Source organism: Dermacentor andersoni, chromosome 9, assembly GCF_023375885.2.
Source record: "Dermacentor andersoni chromosome 9, qqDerAnde1_hic_scaffold, whole genome shotgun sequence".
Taxonomy (NCBI): domain Eukaryota; kingdom Metazoa; phylum Arthropoda; class Arachnida; order Ixodida; family Ixodidae; genus Dermacentor; species Dermacentor andersoni.
The window spans coordinates 23,112,151-23,139,813 of record NC_092822.1 but is presented as its reverse complement, the minus strand read 5'-3'; the positions used below and the strand labels follow the sequence as shown (position 1 = coordinate 23,139,813).

The 27,663-nt window shown below is 49.3% G+C and overlaps 3 protein-coding genes across 4 annotated transcripts in view; 1 reads left to right on the top strand and 2 right to left on the bottom strand.

The window, feature by feature from the left end:
• TfAP-2 (transcription factor AP-2) overlaps window positions 1-27,663 on the bottom strand; it is a 293,380-nt gene that overhangs the window by 57,999 nt on the left and 207,718 nt on the right. For both annotated transcript variants that reach the window (XM_055068641.2, XM_050175055.3), the window contains exons 2-3: window positions 13,671-14,057; window positions 10,355-10,570 (exon numbers count right to left, since the gene is read on the bottom strand). In XM_055068641.2, coding sequence (XP_054924616.1) covers window positions 10,355-10,570; window positions 13,671-14,057 — 603 coding nt within the window. The remainder of the gene's footprint in view (window positions 1-10,354; window positions 10,571-13,670; window positions 14,058-27,663) is intronic.
• Window positions 16,473-18,650, top strand: LOC126527277 (uncharacterized). Its single transcript, XM_055068643.2, has 3 exons — window positions 16,473-17,082; window positions 17,808-17,970; window positions 18,330-18,650. The coding sequence occupies exons 1-3, from the start codon at window positions 16,838-16,840 to the stop codon at window positions 18,633-18,635; spliced, it is 714 nt and encodes a 237-aa protein (XP_054924618.1). The 5' UTR covers window positions 16,473-16,837; the 3' UTR covers window positions 18,636-18,650.
• Window positions 17,986-20,529, bottom strand: LOC126527275 (uncharacterized). The gene is made up of 2 exons (XM_050175057.2): window positions 19,677-20,529; window positions 17,986-19,258 (listed from the first exon to the last, which is right to left on the bottom strand). The coding sequence occupies exons 1-2, from the start codon at window positions 20,351-20,353 to the stop codon at window positions 18,679-18,681; spliced, it is 1,257 nt and encodes a 418-aa protein (XP_050031014.1). The 5' UTR covers window positions 20,354-20,529; the 3' UTR covers window positions 17,986-18,678.

The window sequence follows — 27,663 nt, the reverse complement described above, 5'->3', positions numbered from 1 at the left end:
TAGCGCGAAGCCGAAACTGGATGTACATAACTCGAATACTACTGTTTGTCGCACGGAACGAGCAAACTATTGAATTTTACACGTGCAAAAATAAGAACCTAGTGCAAGACCTTCAGAAATATTTTATGCTCCTTCTTCAGTAAAATACATCAACTTAAATTGATAAAGCATGCGTCACGCTAGTTTCGGCGCGTATATTGCTGCCCTCATACCGGGAAGTCGTCGCTCAAAGCCGTCGCTCGCGTGGAGTTCGGCTTGCAGGCGACGAGTGAACGCGACAGACATCGCCTCGCTTGTCGCGCTGTCGCTGTCGCGTGCAAGATCACTTGTAAGGGGTTTATACTTGTACATACTACACGTACGTACATACTTGTACATACTACATGTACGAGCCGATTGCGAAGAACCGGCCTCTCCAAGAAGCAAAAAATGCTGGTGCAAGCACTGCTTTCCACGTGAACGAAGGCGAAGTGTTAGCATCTCCTTGTGTTGGAAATGTTCTTTGGCGAGTATGTTTTTTTGCTATGCTGCATTCAGCGTTCCAGTGAGTACGTTTCCAGGCAAACAACTGTAGTGTTATGTTCCTGCATGCCTCCTCGTAGAACGTAAGCGGCGATGCGATCTTCGGCATTTGTGCGCTGCCCCAAAGCTGTCGGCAGTCTACACAGACGGTTTAAACGCGGGAAAAGTTTACCGGCTGTTGTAGCACGTGTAGTATAGAACCATCATCAGCGCGCTATCCGCACGCTACTCGTAACCGGCGAATTCCGTCAGCTACGTGAGATGGTCGGTTTCTCTATGTGTGCGAGAGAAGGGGGAGCGCAGCGTCCTGTCGTGAGCAGGCTTTCCAACACATGCAAATTTTACGCTTGCACTGCGTTATGGTAGCTGCATGCAGGCTGTTTCACAACGCACGTGCGAATAGAAAATTCGCGGCGCTTGGCGATGAAACCTGCGTCAAGGGTGGGAGATAAACATGCACCTTCCGTTCAGCGTGCCAATTTTTTTTTTTAGGAGAAACCAAAGCACGCATTATTGATAAACTCCGGTAGTAATCGTCACGGAAGTGGTTAGAGCACAACACTGTTGTTCTTGAGCGCTTGAAGTTGTTTCGCTTCACAGCAGCCTCCCACTTAGCTGAAAGCTTCTTGTCTTGCAGGAACTAATGGAACATCGAAACATCGTCGCGGCCGCTGGTGTTCGTGCAAGCGTAGGCTGCACAGAACGCCGGCATGATCGGCCTACAAGTTCAATTGATGCTGCGCACGTCAGCTACCACTCCTATATAGACACAAACAAAGGAATGTAGGGTCGAGCGAAGCAGGTTAGGACGGCACGCACGTAGAAATAAGCCCGGTCAGGCACGGTCGCGGAGACTGCGAAGGAGCGGAACACCAGTGTTGACGTCACTACGCCGCGGTTTCCGGTCTCCGCTCGCATCGTCAGCGTCAGCAGCAGCGCGCGGCGCTCGACGGGGGGCGGAGCTACAGCGCAATTTTAACCGACGATTGCGTCGCTGCTAAGTGAAAAATCCCCCCCAAAATTTTACCTTCATGGTTTATAAGGTTCCCGCATCCGTATATGAGCGTTTTATTGAATTCGACAGACTCTTCAGCTTCCCTTTAAGCATCAGGATGCCATAGACACTAAGCCGCCGCGGCTGGTGTGCGTGCGCTTTTGTTTCCGCCTGCGTCACCAATCGGCCGTCTATAATGTGTAAGGCTTTGCAATAACTGTGTCTTTTGAGGTTATGCATACCGCGAACTCCTTGAACAGAGGCAAAAATAAAAGAAAGAGAGAGAGAGAGAGAGAGAGAGAGAGAGAGAGAGAGAGAGAGAAATAACGAAGCTGGTATGTGGGAAGGAATGGGGAGGGGGTGAGGTTGCTTCGCTCTTTTGAGCTTGCTTCCAGGAGTCCCTTAGATTAAGTGCACAAGCCAAGCCTCACAGTACAACGACGCCGAGTTACGACGAACAAGCGTGACATTTGGTCCCTCCCTCCCTCACCTCAACACTTACTGCAGTAGGGCTATTGTAGGGCCCATGCCAGAAGCGTTATATGAATGCCGAACTTCGCTCAGCGGGAAGCGGTACGGTAAGAGGAGGATGTCGGTGTCGCGGCTTGTTCCTGTTCGCAGTGTTTGTAGAAACAAAGTTGACGCATCTACAATTTCCTCCGTCCTGTACTCCTCTATTTTTTTTCCTCTAGACACGCAGCGCACATCGTTTCGCGCGTTCGCGTCAGCTGCCACAGACGTCGCACCAAGAATTTAAAGTACTACGGGGGGGGGGGGGGGGGGGGGGGCGCTCAAGCCCCATATTGGTTCATCGCACCGGAATGCACTGCAATAAATTTGCACCGTGGGGTTGCCTAGCAGCGGGTGTCTCTGAGTCTACGTGGTTGTTGCGAACGTATTCGGCGCTTGTTTTCTTTTCCAAGCTTCTCGATGCGTCTCCATCGCCAAAGAGGCGAGGGGGAAAACCTCTTCTAAAAGTGAAATAAGATATTCTAAGAAAGCTTCGTCCAGGTGAGGGTTTTACATCTACCGTCACTTTGTAGTGGCGCTGCTTTGTAGGCTGTGTTGTTTTGAATTTCATTTGTATGTACTGTTGACTTCTTTGTTTTATAGCTGCAGACAGATACAGCACATATAGGGTGTATATGTACAACACTTTCTTTTATTAAGCATATTTCAATTCTTTTACCTATATAAAGTCTACCTAGTGTCATAAACTAAGTATGCAAAATATTAATTTCGTCTATAATGTGTAGACTTGTCCATAAGGTGCCCTCGTAAAGTTGGCGCACATTAGTAGGCGGAAAATGCCAGACAACTGGTCAGTAGACTTTACGTAAAAAAAATATAGTAGAGACAAACTAAACACGCTGAACCATTTTTTTTTTTGCATGGGTGCGGCCTTCCGGCGTTATTTCTTAATTTTATTTTTATCGGTGGCATTCGACGTTTAAAACAACGACCCCCAACTAGGGGCTTGAATAAACACAAAATCAGATAACTCGGCAGCGATTTTGAACGTAACGAGTATTTCTCTCTCTTTCCCGTGACGCACACAAAGCATGGAACGCACGGACGTTATCGGCGGCATGAAAATGAAGGCCCACCTACCACTCCTTTTTCTCCCCCTAATATGGCGCCGTAACAGCACGGGGTTCCTACGACCGTACGAGGTCGTGGATTTAAATATACATTTCTGAATGACGGCCATCTTGGTGAAGCAAAGTGCTCTAAACTCGCTAAGTGGAGTCTTCGCTTCCTTTTGAATGCAACTGCCAAACTTCCAAACGGCGAACCACAACCGCGCTGCCGAAATCAATGACGTCAGAGGGCGAGCCGTTGCTAAAGGTCAACTGCATCCGTCGCCGCTCAGGTCTAATCGTTTCTTTCGCGTCTCTTCTGCTTCTATCGAGCCTCATCTCGGAGTATAAGCGTTTTCGTTGTGCTATTGCAGAGGATTTTCGTCTACTAAAACAGCTTAACGTTAACTTTCAGTCCCCTTTTAATGGGTGTCTAATCACTTATTGAACCTTATGCGTCAGTAAGTTATCGCAACTGTGACCTTCCGCTCAGCATATCGGACAGTCTTTATCGGCTCAGCCACCAATAACGAGGATATAAAATGAAATGAAAGGGCTACGTGCAGCCGACAAAAACGAAAACTAATGATAATGATAATTAATAATAATAGTAATAATAAACTTGCTGCGGCTTCTCAAGAACAGTGAGCTGCACGTGCATTCGGTGACAGGGATAAAACGTCGTTCACCTGAAGCAGAGAAAGGAGCAGTTGGCGCGTATAACAGGCCACGTGCGTCTCCGCTTTTTTTTTTTTCCTTCTTACGTTCAGACAACAAACGACCGATTACGCACTACAAGCGCCGTCCAGTGGCGAAGCCGCCGAACATCCGTCTCGATCATGTGAATGGCGAGGCTGCCTCGCTCGTCTCGAACTAATAAAGACGCCAGGGACCGGAGGCCAGATGGAACAGAGCTTGGGAGCGCTAGAGAACGAATGTACGAGAAGAACAACGAAGAAAAGAGGAAGAGAACAAGAAGAAAAAGACCGGAAAACAAAGAAAATAAAAGAAAAAGTGAACAGAAAGAGACACCGCGCGTACAGGCTTGCGGCAACTTTCTTTCGCCGTCCGCCGCCACTTTCGCGAAAGGAATAACCTTTGGCGCGATGCCAAGCCAGCATCGCCACCGCGTCTAATCCTCCGACGGTCGCCGAGAAAGTGTTTTGCGCGTTGGCACGCGAGGAGGCGCAGCGCGATTCGGCTGACCACTTCCTGCTATATGCCGACGCTTCTTCGACGACATTCCGTCCGTACGGTTTTCGTTCTTTGTTAGTTCCGTGCAGCGCCAGGGCGAGCTCTGCGGAAGAACGGCCCCCGATTGGACAAAGCGCGCGCGCGCGCGGTTTCAAATACGGGGGGCGCTTCCGGCGGCTTTCGCGGCCTCTCATTGGCGGAGAGTTTTAGAATAGGGGCCCCAAACGTCTTGGGGCCCCCCAAAGAAATAATGTCAAAGCCACTGCGCATGCGCGAGACGCAAACTGCGTTCGGGTTTTGCGTCGGGCACGCTATTTCACTGATTTAGCGGGGGCCCCAAAAGTTGCCCCAAAAGATTTGCGCAAACAAACATGGCGGCACCCATCGACGCTAGCACCAAACTGGGTTCGATTCGTGGTAACGCGTGAAGTTCGCAAGCAAGGAGAAATGACTGCGGTTATCGCTTTCCCTCAACTAGTGTGTGTTATGAAGATTGATTCATTAGACGCCGCTGATTCCGAATTCGATTGTGCATTTTACGGCTCGTAGGCGTAACACGGCTTAGCTTTGTTGGTGAAGGCACGTAAAGTTGGTTACTCAAAAATAAGCGCAACTAATTGCTTGCTGCTGCCAGAATCACCTCTAAATTGTAATTAAACGCGAATACACGAAAGTCGAAATTGCTATTCTTATGGTATACTTTACTATAGTATACTTTATTTAATTAATTATAATAGCTTTTCCTTGACGCCGTAGTGGCGCTGTCAGCGCAGGACACTACCCGCAAACGCAAAGCCCTATTCTAAAGCTCTTCACTCCTACGTGTCCCAACGCTAACACCCGCAAAGCTCTTTGGCGCCTCAAACTATTGGGGCCTCTATTCTAAAACTCTCTACTGGCTCATCTGATTGGACGAGCAGTACGGTTGTAACCACTGCCGCTCGTCCAAATCTGAATGGCCGGAAGCCCCCCAGAACGTGCTGCATTAAATACTGTAACGCGCGGATTACATAGCTCTTTGCCGACGACCTGATTTTACGGCGTCAAACCAAGTCAAACCAACGTAACTGGCAGTCATGCCAAATGAGGTAAAGTCTGCCAGCATTTGTTTGGCCAGAAAACAGTGCCAAGAAAGAAAGCAGCTCGCCGCATACACTATGTACGAGTGATAAATATATTACGAGGTTAATAACGTCTCCGAGCAACCCCTTGGTTGGAGTCGCCATTTACTTCACATTTAATTATCCCCAAGGGGTGTACGGTAGCGCGATTAAAAGACGGGACACAAGAAGACACACAGGGACACACACACCGCTATGTGTGTCCCTGTGTGTCTTATTTTGTCCCGCCTTTTAATCGCGCTACCGTACACCCCTTGGGGATGCAGTGCCAACAAGCCCACATTGCAACCCTTTGAACTTTAATTATCCCGACCGGTCAGGCAATTTTGTCAAGATATTTTGCTTCTAAAATATAAAACGCGCGAGGCAATTGTTTGCGCTACTTCTCTGCCTCTAATGCTTTTTTTTCTTCTTCGAGATTCTGTGCAATTCCTCCATTCCAATTCCCCCCTCTCTCTATTTTACATGTAAAGGAGATCAATTCACGGGCGTTCGACATGTATTACAGTTCGATTCGCTTGTACCACCTGCTGCTGCGTCAGCGTTTAATCCACGACCAATGTCACGTGTGACTGCATCGAGTGTCCGCGGGTCACTCCACCTGCCACGGTGCTGTGAAGCATCACGTTTTACGTGCGAATTCGATTAAAATTATCCGTACTGCCCAAGAGTGAGAGTGGGAGAAAAGCATGCGTCGTAAATCTCATAACACAATCGCATATCACTATAGATACGCGGGTCTCCGAAATTAAATTTTTGGGTTTTTGAGGTGCCCAGAAAGAGAGATAGATAGATAGATAGATACAGACAGACAGATTATATATATATATATATATATATATATATATATATATATATATATATATATATATATATATATATATAGAGAGAGAGAGAGAGAGAGAGAGAGAGGCGTGCACAGACAGTCATTGCGTCAAAGCAGCTCGTGCAAACCAGACGTCCTGAGAAAGCACGAAAATGCCTTCACTGCCTTCGGAGCCGATGATCGGTGGGGAAAGGGGACAGTGTTCTATAGTATTTGTTCACTCAGAGGACGCTCATCCAGTTTCCTCAATGTGTTGGACGAAGATTGTCTTTTTGTGTTTGAAGTTGAGGTCAGGGGCACAATAGGTGGCCAATGTTCTCCAGGTAAAAACACACGATGTGATTATGAGGTACGCCGTAGTTGGGGGGAGGACTGTGGAATAATTTTTCGACCACCCGGGGTTCTTTAAACCTGCCCCTAAACGTAAGCGCACGACGTGTTCTTTGCGTTTCACCTCCATCGGGATGCAACCCGGTCCGAACCCACGAAATCAGCAGCGCCAACGAACAAAACGTAGCAAAGAATCCCTTCTCTCATTTATTCCAGCAGCGCCGAAGTGCTCAAGCGTTGCGCCTACTGCTCCGAACAAAGGGAACTGGGAAACCAAAGCCACTTATTCCGCACTTCGCGCGGTCGCACGCACGCACGTACGTACACACACACACCACGGATACGCAAAAAAAAAAAAAAAAAAAAAATCTGCTGCGTCTCGGGGATGGAAGCAGGAACGGGCGAGCAGCAATCGACGTCGCGTGCATAGAGGGGAGCGGAATACAAATTGCACTTTCCCAATCGACAGAAAATCGAGGCAGACATCGAACAGGGGAGAGAGGAGGGGCGAGGGAGTGCGAATGGAATGCCAGGCATCGCTAATGAGATTGACGACGGCGATACCCGGCCGAGCCGGCCGCGAGCGAAGCCCGGATTCTGCATCGCTATCTGTGTCTCGACTGGCACGCGGGCCGCCGGTAGGCGCGAGCTCGCGCACACACACACACACGCGGATACGCGACGTGTACAGAAACTTCGAGACGTCCCTCTTTTCTTGCGCGAAGTTTTCTATTTCTTTTTTTTTTTTTTGAATTGTACAAATAAAGGATTGCCAGGTGCGCGCGCGGGCGTGCTCGCTTGACCGGCCACCATGCGCACACCAACGAGGCGTTGCAATTGCGCGGAAAGCGTGCTGCTCTTTCCAGCCCTTTATTTTTATTACTTTTTCCTATTTTTTTTAACTATCGGACTCGGTCGCCACGGCAACAACCTTCACGTGGTTGCGTGGAAGATTTCCCGCTATGGCTCGCTCGCCGTTGTGACGTACGCGGCTGATCGGGGACGCGGTGTGCGGCGCTGACTGAGAAGACACACGTAGTAAACGTGTTCGCGCAAAATCGGTTGCGCTAAGTCGAGCGCATTCCGGACAGTCCCGATGCTGGACATATTAGGAAATGCGGCCAGCCAACTCTGGGCAGTCCAGCGGGCCAAGGAAGCCGCCGAGAGGCAAGAACTCTTGGCCGTAACCTCGGCGGGTGCCCCAGCCCACTAACTCGCCGGACGCGAATCGTTCTGATTCGAAATAAAGTTTTCTCACTCACTCAGATGTGGCAATGAACGCTTGCGAACGAAAAAGCTTTGTGAATTAGGCCCCGCACATGAAACACGCGCCTGGATAGTTTCGGCGAGAATCTTCGTTGAGGCTCGAGAGTTGTAAGCCTAGCTACAGTCGTGGAACGTTCGGCTGGTTCCTACCACGCCCCGACATCTAGTACGTATAGCAAACGATTCGGGGCCCGCTCTATACAGGTCGGAGTCGGAGAAAGTGCATCGAAGTCGAACGTAGAGCCGCTCGCCAGAGCAATCGGAAGCTGCAGGTGTATGGGAACGCGTCGGTCCTGTGTTGTGTCGTAAGCAAACATGGCGAACAAACATGGCGCACACCACAGCGGCGCTCGCCGGCCGCGGCGCCAACAGCGGAAGTTGCGGGAAGCACGTGACCGGAACTCCGCCAAATGTCTGCCGCGTCCCGAGCTCGAAGGCGAGAGCGCCTCGGACCAGCACTATGAGCTGGAGCGCGGCGTTCTGGAATAACTAGGGCTCGCATTCAGAAAAGCTTTTACGCTAGAACTGGAAACAACAACAACAAAAAAAGGTCCATACAATCTTGATGATGAAGATATTAGCCAATGCAACCGACCGATGGCAAACAAGAGGTAACGAACGAAAAAAGTTTTGTGAATTCGTCCCCAGGCAAATGCGTTCCGAGGAATCTATTTCGACCGGACGAATCTACTGTACCGTTAGCTTACGTTGAACGTTGCGAATAATGCAGATAACGGGGCTAGTGATATGAACGGGACAGACACTAATAGCCCTGTCACACGGGAAGATTTAATGTCATTCGGATCGGATGGCACTCGCATATAATCCCACTAATCGAGATTTACACGAGAAAATTTAATGTCATTCGAATGGAATGACATTTGCCATCGAATGAGTTAGGAGAACTCATTCGCATCCGATTTCGAATCGAATGCATACTCTTGACCCCAGATAGACAACAGAGACACGCAATGCGAAAAAATAATGCGTGCATCAGCAAAGCCAGAAGCTAAAGAAATGACTTATAAAAAGGAATAATTATTTTTGTCTCGATGATCGTTTAATCACGGGCTGTGCTCAAGCGCTATTACTTTTTGCATCAGGAGTCTGTCGCGGCGGTCGGCAATATTGCTTGCTTACACTTACCGGCTTTGCGCTTGGCTTTAGTTGGCTTGGCTTGTAATGATCGAAGTGCTTTTAGTTGTGAATAATTGGTGTCAAAATGGTTTCGTCCGTTTTAAAAGTACTTGCAATAGTTCTTAAACGCGTTTAACGGGCACAAAATTTCTTTGAATTTCACTAATTTTGTTCCAGATCTTCATAGATATCATTTGCGAATGCCGTTATATTTTACTGTGTAGCACCGCAAGAGACCGAATGGCATTCGATGCATCGAATATTAAATCTTCCCGTAGGACAGGGGTATAAGACTGCCAACGGATTTTTACTCTTAGCCTTGTTCCGACTATTTGGCTCATTTTTGACATTAATCAACATTTTGTTGTGTTTCGTGATTGCAGAGCGTCTGCGTAAGGCACTTCCAAAGCCCCGTACGTGGAAACCCGGAATAGAGGGAACTGCTGTGAACGTACCTCGATCTGGTGGCTAAGGCAAAACACGCACGTGCTGTTGAATATGAGTGTGTCCCCGGTTTTCTGTTTATTTTTTTTTCCATGAGCCTGGAACACTCTCTAGCTGTGTCACCCGGCAAAGGTAACAGCATGTAACCGTACGCCAATTTGCGCGACAGTGTCTGCGACAGTTCCGATGGGATGAATTCACGAGGCTCTGTTCTTCACCAGAACGGTGGACAGATGGGTTCTGGCGACCTTTCGTATTTTGCTGTTTTTCTCCGCAAGCCACCACCTTGTTTCGATAGTGTTTTGTTATTTAGTTACGGTCCCGTTTTCGACGATGTTATTGTGATTTCATAAGCGTTGTTTTTCTTTCATTACTGTATTTTTTTTTTTTTTTTTGCTAAGATCTTTTGGTGGCATTTCAGTGGCCAAACTTCCCAAGTTTCACAAATGGAGGAAGAGGTCTCGTGACAAAGGCTAATTTTAACTGCGAAACAAGATTAGAAAGGCACAGAGACACAACTTAATTGACAAGCACCCGTTGCCTGTGTTATACTGGTTGTTCTTCCTGCAGTGTGGAACACTTCCTACATGTTCCGACAAGCTTCCAATAGGTTCCAGCATAAGTCCAAACACCCGTTGTTCCGACACGTCACCCGACCCGATCGAACGGTCTCGACGCTAACGTGTCTACCACTTAAAACTGAATCTGACTATGGCGCGCATCGAAGTGCTTTCGCAACTGCCTCCTTCATCGAAATATTTCTTCTAGGTATTCGCACCATTGCGCTGCCTTGGTATCATCATCATCATCATCATCATCATCATCAGCCTGGCTACGCCCACTGCAGGGCAAAGGTCTCTCCCATACTTCTCCAACTACCCCGGCCTTGGTATACCACGAGCTAAAAAAAAAGAACGAAAGAAAAGAAAGCGTGCGCTACCTCGAGGAAGTCGTTTCCGTCGTCCGAGGAGCAGGGGCTGGTCTGTCCATCCTCGACGATGCCTGGCGGTAGACCCGCGGCGGCTCCGTGCAGTCCCAGCAGATCCTGCTCAGTCAGGTGGTGGTGCGGGTGATGCACCAGCACGTCGGGCCGCCGAGGGTACGCTGTCGGTTCGGTTCTACGCCCTTCGCCGTACGCCGGAAGGTGCATGTTCGCCTGCGGGGGGCACGGAGGGAAAGAAAGGTGCTCAGTCATCGCAGTCCGTGGGTTGTTGCGTCAACACGTGACGCGTGTGACACCACGTTTAACACGTCACGTGTAAACACGGTGAACAGGAGAAATGAAGCACCGTGACAGCCCCGTGAGCGCGTCGCCGGGCCAGTCCGGCTTGCTGTGTCACATGTGGCACACGGATGGTCGTCGCACGCGACATGTCACGTGTGACCCAGATTGAACGCTGGAAACGGGGTATCGTGACAGCGTCGTCTGGCACGCCGCCGGGCGAGTCTGACGTAGTACTGCGTCACACGCAACGCGTCTCGTGTTATCACCCGAAGGTGTCACCAGTAAGCGTGCCTGGATAACTTCGTCACACGTGACAATTGTCACCGCATGTGACACATCACATATGTCACGTTGCCGCATTAAAACTTGAAATCGAAGTGTTTCGGCTGCCCTTCGGAAGCACTGATCACATCCTTACTTTGTTTTTTTAATTATTTGCTGGGCTCTGCTCTGTATGCCGGTTTTCTTTCCTTTCTCTGTTTCTCTTTTCTTTTAGTTTCACCGAGTTTTATACCCGTGAAGGCACGCTTCCGTCAGACCTTGAGGTTCGCGGCCATTGACCCTATCCCGTGCTACGTAGGAGGGCACATACACGAATAAACAAAACGGGGGAGGGATGGACGAGGGCGATTTACGGCGCTTCAAAACGCAAAGGCATCGTTTTCACCAGAAGTCCGGGCGACACACGGAAGGTACAAAAGTTCAAGCGTAACACACGAGTATATATATATATACACTACATCCCGAGTTACATTTGTTTCTTCATTCGCCGTCCGACCCATAAGCGGGCGCGTGCGGCATTAAGGATTCCGAGCAGCTTCTGATCGAATACGTGCCTTGTGTCGAGAGCGTATATATATACACACAGGCACAGTCGAATGTATTCAAGACGAGCCCGCAAATTCTCAATGTTTGTTTCAGTTAACCCAAACACGACACGCGCACGAGATGGACCGTGCCGGCGCGCACGGAATAGCCAGGTCCGAGGGACGGGAGTCAAACGTCGTAATAGTATAGAAAAAAAAAAAAAAAAGTAGCGCGGCTGGTTAGACTTGCGAGCTTCCTCTGACGGCGTGAATATAAAAGGGGGGCTATAATATAGAAGACCAAACAAACTGGCTGCTTCTCACAGTGTGTGTGCATAACCAACACAGCATCGGGAGCTTCACTGTGTGTGTGTGTGGCAGTTGCGCTGTACATATACGTGAGTGGAATCGTGGTGGTCCTCTACAGTGAAGCAACAGGGGGGTCATTCTATAGGCACGGAGCGTCACCCGCATTAGAGCATCGCGAACGGTACGCATTGCCGTCACGCTACAGGTCTGCGATGGCTGGCCGTTATCTAAACGCGTGTGTGCAGCTAGATATTCTATAGGCGCACTGAAATGGTCAAGATGTGCGGTCATTCCCTGCGGCACCGTCACATGTGCAGATTCGTCTTATCTTCTAGCTACGTAGATAAGGAAGCAGGGTTCACTGTGTGTCTACACGAGTACGCATAATTGCGGAGAAAAGAAAGAATATTGCCTGCGTGCGCGTGTCTGTGCAATCGTGGATAAACGAAACAAGAAATGCGAAATATGCAATCGCGTTATTAGGGACCACTGTTCGATATCTATACAATCGCGTACAAGTGAAAGAGAAAAAGAAATTCCGGACGCCGAAGTTTGGGCGTCTCGCTTGGTGAACGCTGGATTGACGACACGGTTGCTTTTGACTCGTTTGACCTTGCGTTCCTGCTTTCCTTTGCCCAAATTTCAGACCATATGAGAGTTTAGGCCTGGTCGTCAACGTATTACAGTTAACGGAATACCGGATATGTATAGGGGGCGGCAGCGCTGGTAGCGCCTCCTTGTGACGATGTATCTATCACAACAATTTAGAAACGTTCACGTGTTTCGTTATTGTTCCCGCAGAAAGGGGGGGGGGGGGGGGGGGGTATGCATAGGTGGGTATGAGCCATTGCTGATGATAGTCCTGGTGGCACAGAGCTCAACGAGACAAGCACAAGCGTATTCTACTTCGATGCCTGTGTGGATTTTCCAGAGCGAGGTAATCGTGAGCACACTGCTTTCTTAAATGTCGTTTCGACAAGAATGTTCATGGAACACGAATACTCACGGAACACTTAATCAACTTGGTTAAGGTATATATGATGCGTGGGAAGGCCTGCTTACGGTACTTTACGTATCGCCCATATGCTGGAACGAGCGAAGATTGTTCAAGCAGGCGGAGATTCATGGGTAAGAAACGGCGGGCACACAGAAAACATGAACACCAGAAGAAAAAAAAAGGCGTGTGTGTGTTCTCGTGCTCCTGGCGTCCGTATCTTGTACGCCTGCCTTCTCGGTTCTACGAAGCGCCAACAGGCTCGAGACTCTAAACTCCACGCAAATCAAAGGAAAGGAATTATACGTCACCATAACCCATTCCGTGTAATGGAATTGAAAGCACTACTCTGTAATGCTGACACATATTGGCCGCGTGCACGACATGTTGCTCGAGTATCCTGTGCATACGGAATTTCGCGTTGGCTCGCGACACCTTCGACTCCGCGGAAATGAAAGCATAGCATTACTCCACTGCAACCCATCCCATGGAACGGGAATGTAATCGAAAGCTTGACGGGTATTCTGTAAGAGTCCACCTATTGGACTGTCCATTTCGGCCGCAGCTGATTGGCTGAGGCCGCTTGTCTCCTCCTCCTTCGTACAGCTGCATCCAATCAGTAGCGGCCGAAATGGACAGTCCAATAGGTGGACTCTTACAGAATACCGCCCCCCTCCCCCCCCCCCTTTTTTTTACTCTGCAATGCTGGCTTGCACTGGCCGCCTCTATGAGATGTTGCTCGGCCGTGCTATGCTTACGAAATTTCGGATCGGCTCGCGACGCCTTCAACTCCGCGGAACTGAAAGCATGAAGGGAATTGCGCCGCACTGGATCTCCTGCAATCCCACGGAATGGGGAAATGGAATTGAGAGTCCTCCGCTGCGCAGAACGCTGTCACATAGACACACGCACGCACACTGACCGCCTGTAGGAGATCGTCCTCGGGTCTCCTGGAGAGCCCACGCTGGTGTCCCGCGGCCGGGTGCAGCTGGTGGTACTGCTGCGGCCCGGCGAGGCTGTTGAGGTGGTGCGACGCGTACGGGTCGTGGAAGTCGAGCTGCTGCTGCGTCGGCGTGGGCAGGTTGTACGGGGGCGGGAAGTAGGGCGGCTGGAAGTCGGCCGACGAGGGCGTCAGCCGCGGTGGCGGCGGCGGAGGGGGTCCGCCGCCGAACGAGGAGCCGCCGCCGGAGCCCCCGACCAGGGCCCCCGGCGTGCCCGGGTTCGGCGAGCTGAGGCTCGTGATGGGCCCCAGGGCGGCCGCGGCGGCCGCTGCGGCGGCAGCATGGCCGCTCACCAGGTCGCGCCGGTCCTGCGACGACGAGACAGAGGCACGCGACGGTCACAAACACGAAACAGAAGGCAAAAAAGTGGGCGGGTTGCCATATGGAACGATGACCAATACGGAGCGCGAACTACTAGTTTGCGCTCCGAATTAAACCTGAAGCACTTGGAACAGTGAGATGTGCATCATCATCATCATCATCAGCAGCAGCAGCAGCAGCACCACCATCATTCGCCCCGACCGGCTGTGGGGACACGCAAGTTCTTTAAAAAAAACTGGAACAGGCAGTGTGTTCAATGGGGCTGGTTGTTTCATCTTTAGAATAAAAACGGAAACAGCGCAACACAGGACGAGCGAGTAAAGAGCACAGGACACAGCGCTGTCCTGCGCCCTGTCCTGTGCTCTTTACTCGCTCGTCCTGTGTGGCGCTGTTCCTGTTTTTATTGGAAAAGGCAGTAACCTCGCTACGCATTGCAAGGAATGCGGACGCTCTCGAGAGATGAGCGATACAGCCAAAAAGCCAAAGAGCACTGTGAAATCTATGAAGCATGCGAGATAGCGAAGGTAGGCGCAGCGTGTGCATAAGCGCACCGTCCATTAATTTGTTTGATAAAGAGGCGGCATTCTTGTATGGTTGTCCACGTGCGAGGCTTGGCTGTGGCAATTGTAATGAATTCCCTTGCGATGACGTCGCGATTCCCCGTTCCCTCGCGTGTAATCGTATTCCGCGAGCGGCATGCAATAAACGTTAGCTGAACGACAGCGGTTCGTTGTTCGTATTCTGTCTTGTCCCATCCTTCGCGCTGTTTACACTTCGATATGTATCATCTGGCCTACGTCAACGCTAAAAATCATCATCATCATCATGATTTATCAAGCATTTAAAAGGTACATTTCTGAAGTAATACATAAGACAGAGATAGATAAAGGAAGATGAAGAAAAGCAGGGGAGGTCAACCAGACGAGCGTCCGATTTGTTACCCTACACAGAGGGAAAGGGGGAATTGAAAGATTATGAGTGTGAGCACAGCTTCACACGATGATTATTAACGGCCAATGAGGCCGGTGCACTTCAAGAACTGTTCCAGTGCGGGAACAGCTTTCTACAACACGGAAGGAGCGAAGAAAACTGAAACATACAAGACTGGAACCAAAGCACGGCGAGCGCAAGCGTCGTATTTCTAGCAAATTTAACAACCCGTGGGTACTGTTGCCGTTTGATAAAACTGGACACCCCCGCTCAAGTGCACATGTTTTCACGAAATACTGCTCTTATAAATAATGCAGGACGACATATAGCACTTTGCGCCCTGCTTTAGTAAATAATCGACCATTTTTTACAGACGAAACGTTGTTCTTCAGTCGCGTCTTGAAGGTGCTTTGGTTATCCTAGAAAGGCGCACAGCGCGAAGTCCCCCAAATACAAGGAAGTATGAAGTAAAGTGAGAAGAAGAAAAAGTAAATAAAAGGAAGAACGACGTCACACTGCATGCGATCCTGTGCAAGCCAATTCTCCATTAAGCCGTCGGCGCAACACGTGACCTGACGCTCGGCGTATACACGGCCCAGTGTATTTCGCTAGCGGAAGGTTTTAATCAATGCTCACTTCGTTCGGGTGCTTTACGAACCATCGTGCGCTTTGCTCCGGCTATGCTTGTGCAAGTTCAATTGTTCATCGTAACGAATGCATCTATATATCGTCTTCGCTGCAACGTTCCAGCATGGCTACCGGATGTTGCTGTCGCCATCCGGATTTCGTCTGCTCCTCTTTCTTCTCTCTTTCCGGAGAAGCGTGGAAGGCACTTTAAATGGTAAATTCCACTGGTCGATCTGGGCGACGTTTTCTTGCTCCGTGGAAAAGAAATTGAATTCTCCTGGTCGATTGGGATCAACCGGAGCGCGCCTCGTTAGAGTGTTTTAGTTGAGCGTATTTACGCTCCGCTAAGCAGTTAAGCGGAGCGGAAGCGCGAATGCGCATGCGCCGTCCGCTTAGCCGTAAGCGGGATAGCGGAGCGAGGAACACGGTCCGCTTAGAAGCTGCCTGAGCGGAGCGTGCCGCGCAGCACTTTGGCTAGCGTTGGCGTCCGAACGGATTGGATTGGATGCCGAAAGCTAGCGCGCTGGCTAACACGTGGCGTTCCCCAAGACGGCGTTGGAGACGTTGGGCTGCTGAGCACGAGGTCGTGGGGTCGAATCCCGGCCACGGCAGCCGCATTTTGATGGGGGCGAAATGCGAAAACACCCGTGTACTTAGATTTAGGTGCAGAACCCGAGGTGGTCGAAATATGCGGAGTCCTCCACTACGGCGTGCCTCATAATCAGAAAGTGGGTTTGGCACGTAAAACCCCATAATTCATTATTACTATATGGCATGCGGTATATGCATGCAGGTTATACTGACACACCGTTCTATCACTGAAGTTGCTCGCACCTTAATCACACGAGCACTTTAAAGGCATTTGAAGAAAAAGACATCTCACACAAAGGAGTTGCATCCGCAGACACACGCCAAAGTTTAATCTCTTTTTCAGAAGCGGTCTTTTCCGAAACCGGAGATCACCGATCTCTTTTACGGCTGGAAAGGCGTAGCCTCCAACGCAGTGGGCACCAGTAATTATCATGCAATAAAGAAACGAAGCAAAAGTGCATTTTTATTTCAAGTGTACACATCACAAAAAAGGGTTTTGTCTTTCGTTGAACCTTAAGTAGGCGCAGTTTTGCACTTTTTGCACGGCACTCTCGTAAGCAGTTCGAAAATATCACGTGACGCTAACAGACGATGCAAATTCGCGCCATTTTCTGCGACCATGGCTACGGCGAGCGGTACCGACGAACAGCCTCCGGCACGCCAAAGAAAACCGCGGGTACAGTGGTCGGAGAGAGACACCTGGGCGTTAATCAAGTTATGGGAAGACAACCTGCCCTCGCTGCGTGCGCAGAAGCACAACGGAGGCGTTTACGATGGCATTGCACAAGCATTGACGAGCATGGGTGTACCTCGCACAAAGGCGCAAGTGCACAGCAAGATAGAGAACCTGGGACAGACCTACAGGTAAGACAAAGCACAGCAGTAAGCTGTGAGCGCTAAATTTACCTTGAAGCGGCTTCAGGCTGTGGTCGCAAGCTGCAAGCTCTCGTTTGTGGTGTCGCGACCTCAGCATCGAACGTTGTTTCCGTAGTAGGCAGCGACGGAACCCTAATCTAGCGGACGGAGCCGTAGTAACGAAGGTTTTAAGGCAGAGACCCTTCATTTCAGCTAGCGTCGAATTTTGCAGGGCTGAACTGCGCCCTGCACACACGAAAGTCGACGACGCGCTAAAGGCTGTTTCTGCAATTCCTTTACAGTGCGAGTCGGTCTGAGTAAACGCAAATTCGCCTTCACATGCGGCGAAGAATGACAACCCGCGCAGGTCGTCAATAGCATGATTTCGTTCGTCACAAGATAACGGGAACCTTAACTTATGGACAGGCGCATTTCACATTATATTGTACGCCTTCTCACGGCAACATATAATACGAAGCAGGAAGTCGTCTGCATGTTTTCATTTCTGCAGATGTGACTACGGTTTGCATTTTTCTCGGACCATGCGCAAGCGTTGTTCTCAGACAAGAAAACATGAGAAACTTTAAATTTTTTCGAGTAAAAAGGGTTACCTTCGCTTCTCAGGCTTTCTGTACCATCAAGTCGCGTTTGTATCTATCGGCAAACGTTTTGCTCTGTGTATATCTTTACATTTTGAGTATATAAAATTTTAGTTCTTTCGTTTTCTTATCCAGGAGCTGCCTGAAACACATGACAACAGGGTCATCACCGCCGAGCTGGCCATTCTTCTCCGAAGTCCATAGGTTTCTAGGATCCCTGCCTGTTCACGATACATCTTTAATGGAAGAGGCTGGGTGCAGCGAGAGCACAACAAGCAGCACTGCCTCCGTCGAAGAAGTAAGAAATGCATAGTGGAGACTATATATGCTTTATTACAGTCAACTAAATTTCAAGACATAATGTAGCATCAGCTGTGCTGCCAAGCCCATAATCTGCACAACCCTGCAGTGTAGCGGACTGCTCTTGTTAATACTGTGGTTCATTTCTGCTTGTGCTCACGCGCTGTTCATTTTGCAAGCTTGGCAGTGCGCTGTTTGGAGAATAAAAAAAATGCAGACTCTAAAATAAAAAAACGTGAATACATACACGCAAGGAGAGGCAGCTCTCTTGCAAGTAAAAACCCTGAACTAATTGTTTACCGCTTCACACATCAACTAATGTGGTCAATGTATTTCGGATCCCTTCTTCAAACGCAGCTGATCTTCGACATGCTTGATTCCGGCTCTGCTTCTTGTGAAGACGTCGCCGAAGATTGTTCACCTTCCGAGTCGCCAGTACAACAGGTTGAATCCAGGAACCTCGCAAGTGGCAGTTCCGAATGTGCCCGCAGGAAGAGAAGGCAACCGGCTGGCGACTTTCAAGAAAGGATGCTTGAGGAGCAGCGACGGCAGAGAGAGCAGTTTGCTGATGCGCACAAAATGGAAATGGATCTCCGTAAAGAGGGGCTCAAGTTGCAAGAGAAACTTGTAGATGCAATGTTGAAGTTTTTTAGTAAAAACTGACATGGTGTTCCACAATTGTTGCTGATTCTTGGGACTCTTGCGTTCAGTTCCTTCGCTTGTAATATTCCACAAGTGCTGTCCTGATGGCGGATGCATTTCCAATTTCAGCTTCTGTTCTGCGTGATGGCTGTGGAAATGTAGCATTGGACTGCTGCACCTCACTTAACCACTGTGGGTGGACACTGTCGTTGAAGTGCTCGCAAATGTTATTGAGCACGCAGCATGCTCGTATAGCCAAACGGGCATTGCCAACAGAACACTCCATTCTTTTCGCAATGAAACGGAACCGGGCCTTTAGCCTTCCGAATGCGTTTTCAACTATCCTCCTTGCTCCAGATAAATGACAGTTGAAATTCCTTTCAGCTTCACTGATGACAGTTCGGTGTCCAAATGGCTTCATGAGGTTTGGGGTTAGTGGAAATGCTTGATCGCATAATATTATCGGTGGGACTGCTGTGGTACCCACTGCGGCAACAGGTGCTTTGAAAAGGGGACTGTTGACAATCTTCGACAGCCGTGAAACACCAAACACATGTGCGTCGTGGCAGCGTCCTGGGGCACCGACATTGCAGTATCTGAATCGATACTTGTGGTCGACCAATGCTAGTAGGATAATACTGTGCCTGCAAGAAAAAACAAAGTGCAAAGTGAATAAAGGTTAGTGCAGCATGGCACTGCTGAGTTCACTGCCTTTAGTTACTGTGATGCGATTTTACAGTTTGCTTTTATTAATAGCTGTGAGTGCAGCTCGGATTACATTATTTCACATAATGCCACAACCGGTCGCTGTTAGCGTACTCTACATCGTATAGGAGTTGCAGTCCTGCGGAGAACTCTTTTCGTCGTCGCATTAAAATTGTCGCTGCTAAACACTGCAAGACTGCGAACCAAATTACGCGTTTTCTTAAGAGCTGCTGGTAAAATTGAATAACATTTTACTTAGCAATAAAATATGGGTCAGTCAGTTACTTTTTTTTACTACTATAAAAATGGGCCCAAACAGAACACTTACATGAAATAAGTTAAATCGTGGCCACTTACCAACCCTTGTAGTTGTAGTAGTCGGTGGCGTACTTCTTTGGAGGCGAAATAGGGAAATGGCAGCCATCAAGGGCACCGACAGCTTGAGGGAAATCGCACACGGCTTCGAACTCTTGGATGTGCCTAGGCATTTCCTCTTCAGTAATCATTCTGATCCAGTCACTTTCGAGCACAGAGACAACAGCTGCGCAAAACTCTCTGTAAATGACGTTGACGGATGAGCGCCCAACGCCGAAGAGGTTTGCCACAGTTCTATCTTCGGCAGAAGAGCACAATTTGTAGAGGCCAATGGCGACACGCTTTTCCGCAGTGATCGGGTCACGCATGTTGGTAACTTGTTTTTCGAGCACATGGCGCAGACTTTCCACGAGAAACCGGAACGTTGAGGGGTTCACTCGAAACGACTGCTTGAAGTTGTGGCCACCGAGGTGAGGCACAGTCTCCTCGAACCACTTTTCGTGGCGGATGAAAGCCCACGTCGATCGGTTGCAGACTCTCGTGGGAAGCGCCAAGGCATAAAATGTACACCCGTTGAGTAGCAACTGCCGCTTAATACGGTCTTTGACTGCCTTTGCGGCGTCTGCTTCGCTCTCTGCAGCAAGAATCCTTGCCAAAATGCATGCTATTTCGACTTTTTCCTTCGTGTCCGTGCAGTCCCCCATATTCTCGACCTCCATGTTGACTCCGATGTAAACAGTGGCCCAAGGTTGCTAGACGAACATGTAAAATTTGCTACTTCTGCGAAGACTCTTGAAGCTACCTTATTAAATCTTCTTTAATTTAACCTTTTCGAATAAACTGTATCTAAATTCACTAAAACAAGCATATTATAGTACGTTTCTAATTTCTATATTGAAATACGTTGGTTATTTTCTAACTGGTTTTGTTTCAGAATCTAGCGCCATGCTTTCCATAGCGTGTTCGGAAGGAAACGATAAAAGGAGATCGCCCGCGCCGTGTGTCTGCAGCGCAACTCCTTTTAATTAGAGGTCTTTCAACTCGGTAAAGGACCGCTTAGGTAAAAGAGTTTTTGCGTGCTTGTGTGACAGATTGATAAAATGGACCGGTAACGCATTACAAGCGCACGTCTAGATACTTCATGGAGAAACAAGTTATATATATACATATATACGTTTTACGGTATAAGAGTGATCATAAAGTGTTTTTATTTTCTTTAATTACCCTGAATTTAGCCAGAGGGCGCTGCAACTACTCAAAGGGAAGCTCATTACTTTTCGAAGCGAGATCGGGATGCCTTAGAACACGCACCTATAAAGCGAGATATAAGAAGGAAGAAGAAGCATGTGCTTGCTGCGGTAAAGCTAGGGAAACGACGGAGCATATTTTATTAGAATGTGAAGACGTCTATCCAGCGGTCGATTTAGGCACTGGCCTCCTTGACGCCCTTGGGTTCAGCGGGAGCAGTGGTAAAGCAAACAGGTCCGCAATAGACATCAGTAAGAGGCGATTGGAGGATTGGTGGAAGAAAAGTAGGGAAACGACAAAAGACGGAGGCGTACAAAAGCACAGTTCGCAATAGGGTATCAGAAAATTTGGACGTGGTAGTTCATAGTGGGGTTTTTTGTTTTTTCATTGGTTAACCTAGGTAGGATATTAAGCAGCATAGTAGCAAGAGCTTGGTGGCGCAAGCCACCGCCCCGTTCCAAAGGGGACGCTCATAACATCCATCCATCCATCCGTCCGCTCCGCTAGGCTAAACGTGCAACTAAAACGTGAAAATCGCCCGCCGCTCCGCTGTGGCTTAGCGGGGCCGCTCGGAGCGGAGCGTACCGTAAAGACGCTCAACTAAAACACTCTGTTGATGCGTCGAGCAGAAGACGGATTTCACCGGAACTCCGACGATGTGTTGGCGTCACTTCCGGATCGGTCGGGTGGCTCGGCTGTTTTCAGCCCTTTTTTGAAGCGTCGTTTGGTAACCCAGTGCAGTTGTTTACATTCTCGGAATGGCGTTCGTTCAACTGTGCGGCAGTGCTCCTTGCCTTGAGCGATTCTGACAGCAGCTCTAGTTCCTTGGAAAGTAGCAGCTGTGACGACAGGGAGTTTGTACATGCATTACGAAACGATATGACGAAATCGCGATATGGCTGGCGGATATGGTGGGAGCCGAACTACCGCTGCGCTCCCTGCCGCAGCATGTTTATTTTTCGCCGGTCGATCAAATTAGGTCGCTCTGCGGCGGATTCGGCACCTCCGCTCCGAGTCGACCGGTTCAATTCTCCAAAACTCACCGTAACATTATCACGTGTTTTGAAATGGCCACCATGTCGCATAAGCATCACGACGCGATCGCAAGGGTGGGGGATAGCCGAGGCTTAATTATTACACACCTTGTAATGCCGACATTTGTGTAAGCCGGACAGTGGTGTACCATTGTTGAAGAGCTGGATTTCATTAACACGCCGTGGTAATCTATATATCACAGTTTGCTTTCTGGATGGTTCCGTATTTTGTGTATGTGAGTGCGTGTGCGTGCGCGCGTGTGTGTGCGTGTGCGCGTGTGTGTGCGCGTGTGCGTGCGTGTGTGTGCGTGCGCTAAAGCTTCTCGTTTTCCTCCAATAAACTTCAATCGAAAGTTGTAGCGCTATAGGCGTGTCTCTCACTTCATTCTTGTGTTTCGTGAAGTTAGCGCTACTTATGACCATGCTTAGCGCTAACCAACAAACCCTATTTTCCGTTCTATTGAAGTTTTGAGCCAACCAGAGAGGCCGTAAGTAGCAGCTCCACGGGCCCATCAGTACCGATAAGATGGCGAATTTGACAGTGTCTAGGATAACGCCTGTCGCCGTATTTAATTTCGCCGTATCGTAAGAATGCCGCCATCTTACCATCTCTGATTGGCTCGAAATGACAAGATGGCGGAATTTGGCAATGTCCCGAATAGCACGATGGCATTCACATTCACACAACAGCACCGCAGCGCCGCCTTTCACTAGGTTAGGACAAAATAATGTATGGTATCGATGAAGGTCACGAAATGAGTCATTTTTAAACGGGTCCATCTTCGCGTTCATTAGCGCCAGCGCGCGTAGCTTTGTCATGTTTTTTTGTATCCATGTGCGCAACGCGCTACATTAGAAAGTTTTAGAGTGCCCAGTATTCAAGGAAACGCGGGCAGTTTGGGTGGTTTGCTAAATGAGTGGGGGGGGGTAAAGTGAGCAGCTGGGGTCGCGACGCCACCTGGTGGCGCAGTACTAAACCCGAAAAACACAGAGCCATTATGGCGGTCAACAAGTGTGTTATACTTGTTGGTGTGACTTGGCATGACTGCGGCGTGATTGTGATGCTGCCGAAAAATACACCTGCGCAGCGAGGTAGAATACGCTTGGTTAGTGCAGTAGTAGCTCTCTGTGTTTGTATGGTTGAGTTATGCGCCGCCAGGTGGCACGCACCGGTGCGGCCGCTCACGTTTTACGCGTCCGTCCATCCGGCAAAACGCCCAGTTAACCGGAAGACCAGACACGCTAAAACTGTGTTACCTTATCTGTATCATAGCGCCAGAGTGCTCTCTGGTAAACTTTATTTTTTTTTTGCTGAGAACTGTAATGGGATTTGCGCATGCCACCGCGCCAACTCTCTAACGTCCAGTCCCGGCCGGCCGCTCAACGTTTTACGCCTCCGCCCATCCGGCAAAACGCCCAGTTCACCGGAACACCAGGCACGCTAAAACTATGTGTTAACTGTATTATAGCGCCAGAGTTCCCTCTGGTAAACATTTTTCTTTCTTGCCGAAAACTGTGATGGGAGCAGCACAACCACCACGCCAACTCTCTCCCGTCCAGTCCCGGCCGGCCGCCCAAGGTTTTACGCCTCTGCCCATCCGGCAAAACGCCCAGTTGAGCGGGAACACCAGACACGCTAAACACTCTCTATTACCCTATCTGTACTAGCACCTGGTAATTTTTTTTGCCGAAAACAGCGATGGGAGCAGCGGGGCCACCGCACCAACCCCTTGCCCGTCCAGTCGTGTCTGGAGCCGCAGGGGCTTGCGCCGGGGCAGGCCGCGACGCGCGTCGTCTCGATTCGCGGCGCGCGAACGGAGGTCGATATACTCGCGAAGGCGGCCGCCGTTCCTGCGGTCGATCCACGCCCCGCACCAACGCCCGATCCGTCTCTCTCCATTGTGGCCGCCCCCCTCCCACCCCGCGCACGGCAGTCGCAGCCGCTTGCGCGGCAGGGCTCCGGCGGACAGCCTCTTCCGGCCCCCGAGCGAGGATCGAGTGTGGCTGCCCCGAACGAGCTTCCGTTCTCGGACTGGCAAGAAACCGCGCCTTGTTCGATGGGAACGCGCGGCTGTACCGCGGCGGCGTGCACCACGTGTCACAAGCGAAGCCGCGGAACCTAACCTAACCTAACCACAGTACATACAGGCGCTGAAAGGGCTACGCTTAATTAGTGGAGACCGGAAGACTGCTCTTTCGTAACTTTATTTTCGTTCATTTGGTCGCAAAGGGTTGACAACTAGAAGGGAGGGGAACGAATGACATCTTTTTTCAAATATTTATTCCACGGTGACCGCTTACGCCAGTATTACGACACGCTTTAACAGTCGCGTTTGAGCTTGTCGCTTTTGAAACCATTTAGGCGTACGAAAGAGTTTTCAAAACCGATTGGATTGATTGTTTAGTGCGTGTTTCTTTTTTTTTTTTTTTTTGAGGAGAAGTGGCATATATTTGGCTAGGGTTTATGTAGTTCTCGTGTCCGTGCGTTAACAATAAAAAAAAGGTGAGGGTGGGCCGATCCCGGAGATAGTGGAATACCGGGCCGACCCGCAGCGGAGATGAAGCCCGCTTCAAGCCCTGCGCCCCAAATAATAATAATAACAATTTATGAAATAAATAAATCGAGATGCATTGTTTCAAGTCGATGGGTGTACTGGAATCGTTTGTGAACAGCACATGGACTCACGAGCAGAAGGCGCTGCCATATACGAAAATGTCTAAATGTATGCATACAACCATAGAGCCTTGACCGCAAGAGGACAACGCCACCGACTGTGGGGACGTCTGTGCCGTACAAACGCAAGACGGTATTGTGGCATCTACGGTGTATATATCGCCAGGCCCACCCAAGTGTGAAACCGAGAAGTTCCTGACCACGCACTTTGCATGTGTTAGCTGTGATGACACTACCCCTGTTGTAATCATCGTTGGAGACTTTAATGTGGACATTTCAAAACCAGACAAGAAAGAAATGGTTCAGTCAGTTAGTGCTAGAAGTGTTTAGGTTGAAGTGGCACACCAATCCAAGTCTTTGAACTACTAAACAACGGGTGTGTATAGATTTAGCTTTGGCCAAGATTGTGTCTAAGTTTGCAACCGAACCAACCAGTGTATATCACGGTAATCACAAAGCTATCGTCACTACCATTACCAAATGATGAAAATAAATACATGTATCCCGTATAACCCAGTGGGACGTGCTACAGCTTCACCGGTCGTTCACCTTCACAGGGTAGAATGGCTCCTAATTTTGTAATTTTTTTTTCGGACGCGATTTCGTTCTCTTTCGCCGATAAACGCCGTCTGCTCCTTCTGGAAGGATGTAACTGCATAGCAGACGACTGAGAGAGACGGAGCTAGATCCAGGACGTCGCCATGTTCCGCTGTCATGGAACACGTGACCACTGTTCGCGTCATTACGTCACGACACGCGCACAACCTGGAATGCGACACCGACACACCGGTTCGTAGAAAAGCCGTTACAGCCACATGTTTTGAGGCGTTCTGCGTCTCGCCACTGTTTCTCCCACTATTTCGATGTCTAGGACGTCGAATTAACACATAACGACGGACAATAGAAAATATCGCGTCACCACTCCTCCAAATCCAATTAAGCCACACGTTGTCCATTGATTAAAAGGAGCACAGTAGTTGCTAAAGCCGCAAACGGTGCGCAGAGAACGCGAGGGGCCAACAAGGAGGCCGCGAGTCGATCACGAGGTTAACCCGTCGTGTCTCACTGCGCTTCTGTTTGCAGCCGCGACAAATTAAACTATAGTCAACGGCACGTTTTGATTTTAAATATCGCGCGCGCGCGCGCTCTCACGCATGGACAGGCTGACAGAGAAAGAAACAGAACGTTCCACCGCAAAGTGCTTGTGAACAGAAAATGCTACATCCCACGACCTCTTCACCCGTCCTCGCGTTCTCTGGGTGCGTGCGCTCTGCCATGCAAAACGCGCTTACAGGGCAAACGCGTAAAAGCTAAGAAAAAAAGAAAGATGAAAAGAAAAAGCTAATGAAAAACAAGAACACGGGGAAACATTAAAGGGGCCGCGCGTGCGCGACAGTCTAACGGGTCGGCGATTGAACAAAAGCAGCGCTTTTTCTCTTCTCTTCCGAACGCCACGACCGAAACGCGCGGATGACGGGATGACAGGCGAAGCTCCCGAAAGCTTGCACGTGCTCCGTGTTCCACACGGTGTACCATGTGCATGCGAGAAATAATAAAGCCGCGACCAGTTTCCGCAGGCCCGCCTGACCCAGTCACGCGCACTTCAACAACCCCCCCCCCCCCCAACTCCAAGAGAAGCCAGAAACATTGCCTTTCTCTCCCTAGCTTCGCCGTTCAAACATTGCTCACTGATTACGGGACCGGGAAAAACGCTGTAGAACAAACAGACCGCGTGCTACATTAATTCCTGGTTGGCGTTTTGTGAGGCTGCGAGAAAAAAAGAGAAACGGCGAGGAAAACAATGGTCCGGAAAGAAAGACAAGCAGAAGACAAAAAAGAAAAGAAGTACGGAAACGAAGGAATTTCACGAAAGTCGGTCGGGGTTCAGAGCTCGGAACGTTTACGAAGCGGCGGCCCGCGTGTTACAAGGCACGCTTGATTGAAAGCAGGCCAACGCATGCACGTGTGCAGTGCGAGCGCAATTGCGTTGCCACGCGGACGTTGCGGTCCTTGAACGGTTATGATTTACATATTTCAGCCAAATTAGTTGTTGGCCCCAAACATGCGTGCGGCCCCTAACCACACTGACCGAGATTAGACAAACGGTCGGCCTTCAGGATCGAAGTCGACTATTACACCTGTTAAAAGCTAGAGACAGCAGTTGTTCTGGTCAATTTGGCGTGCCTTTTTTCACGCTACGAAATGAAACAAAGGAAAGGCAGCTGCAACTTATACATAAGTAACGTCAAGTGTTCGGATCCGAACTAAATCGACCATATAGGAGACTTGTCACTGCGATTGCAAGGCTCCGGTTAAACTCGTCCTGCAACTTTCGTTCGGTTGCTTGGACTAACTGAGGCGATCAATAGCTCTGGAATGGCACACAGTCACGAAGTGATGGGCTTCTCTTACGATCAGTTACTGCTGCTTGAGAAATATACTTGAGCGAGCATAGTTTCAAAAGAAGAATAAAAAAAAAAAACATTTCGGATGAATAAACTTGTGTGATACGTCTCGGCGAACGGCTATTGCAACACTTTGTAATAGACAGTAGAGGAACACTTCAGTCCGTGCAATCCTTTTCATTAAGTTACCCTACATCGACAGGCTCGTTATTGATATTTTTTTTTTGTCCTACTGCTTATCAATTTCGGGAGTGTGGTGACTCAAATCGCGTAGCAACTTTAAAGGGGGGGGGGGGGGGGGAAACTGAAGTTTCCAAGCGATAGTTCCAAAGTCCTGACAAAACATTTTCGAGGACTATAAGGCATCATTATGTTTCACAGGTTGAAAACACATCATTGCCTATAACGGGCAAAATCAAATGTCACAATAAACAAACAAAGAAGAAATGGGTAAAGGACAAAGAAAGACACGATCAAAGCACGTATAACTATCGCAAACAAGCCTTTTGGATACCACAAAATACGCTAAGCGAACTGGGTTGCCCTGGATTGTGCCTTGCCTTTACACTGTGGCAATATGCCCAAATGATACTCGTGGATCTCTAAGAACTGAGTCAAGTCTAAAGGCCTTCAAACGGCATTGAAAATGACATTTCCATATTCGGGGG

Bases quoted from the DNA above. Each gene is read 5' to 3' on its own strand.
- LOC126527277 (XM_055068643.2), top strand. From the start codon at position 16,838: ATGGCTACGGCGAGCGGTACCGACGAACAGCCTCCGGCACGCCAAAGA. The intron at 17,083-17,807 runs GTAAGACAAAGC...TTTCTTATCCAG, and splicing joins AACCTGGGACAGACCTACAG to GAGCTGCCTGAAACACATGA. The intron at 17,971-18,329 runs GTAAGAAATGCA...CTTCAAACGCAG, and splicing joins GCACTGCCTCCGTCGAAGAA to CTGATCTTCGACATGCTTGA.
- LOC126527275 (XM_050175057.2), bottom strand. From the start codon at position 20,353: ATGGAGGTCGAGAATATGGGGGACTGCACGGACACGAAGGAAAAAGTC. The intron at 19,259-19,676 runs GTAAGTGGCCAC...TTTTTCTTGCAG, and splicing joins TACTACAACTACAAGGGTTG to GCACAGTATTATCCTACTAG.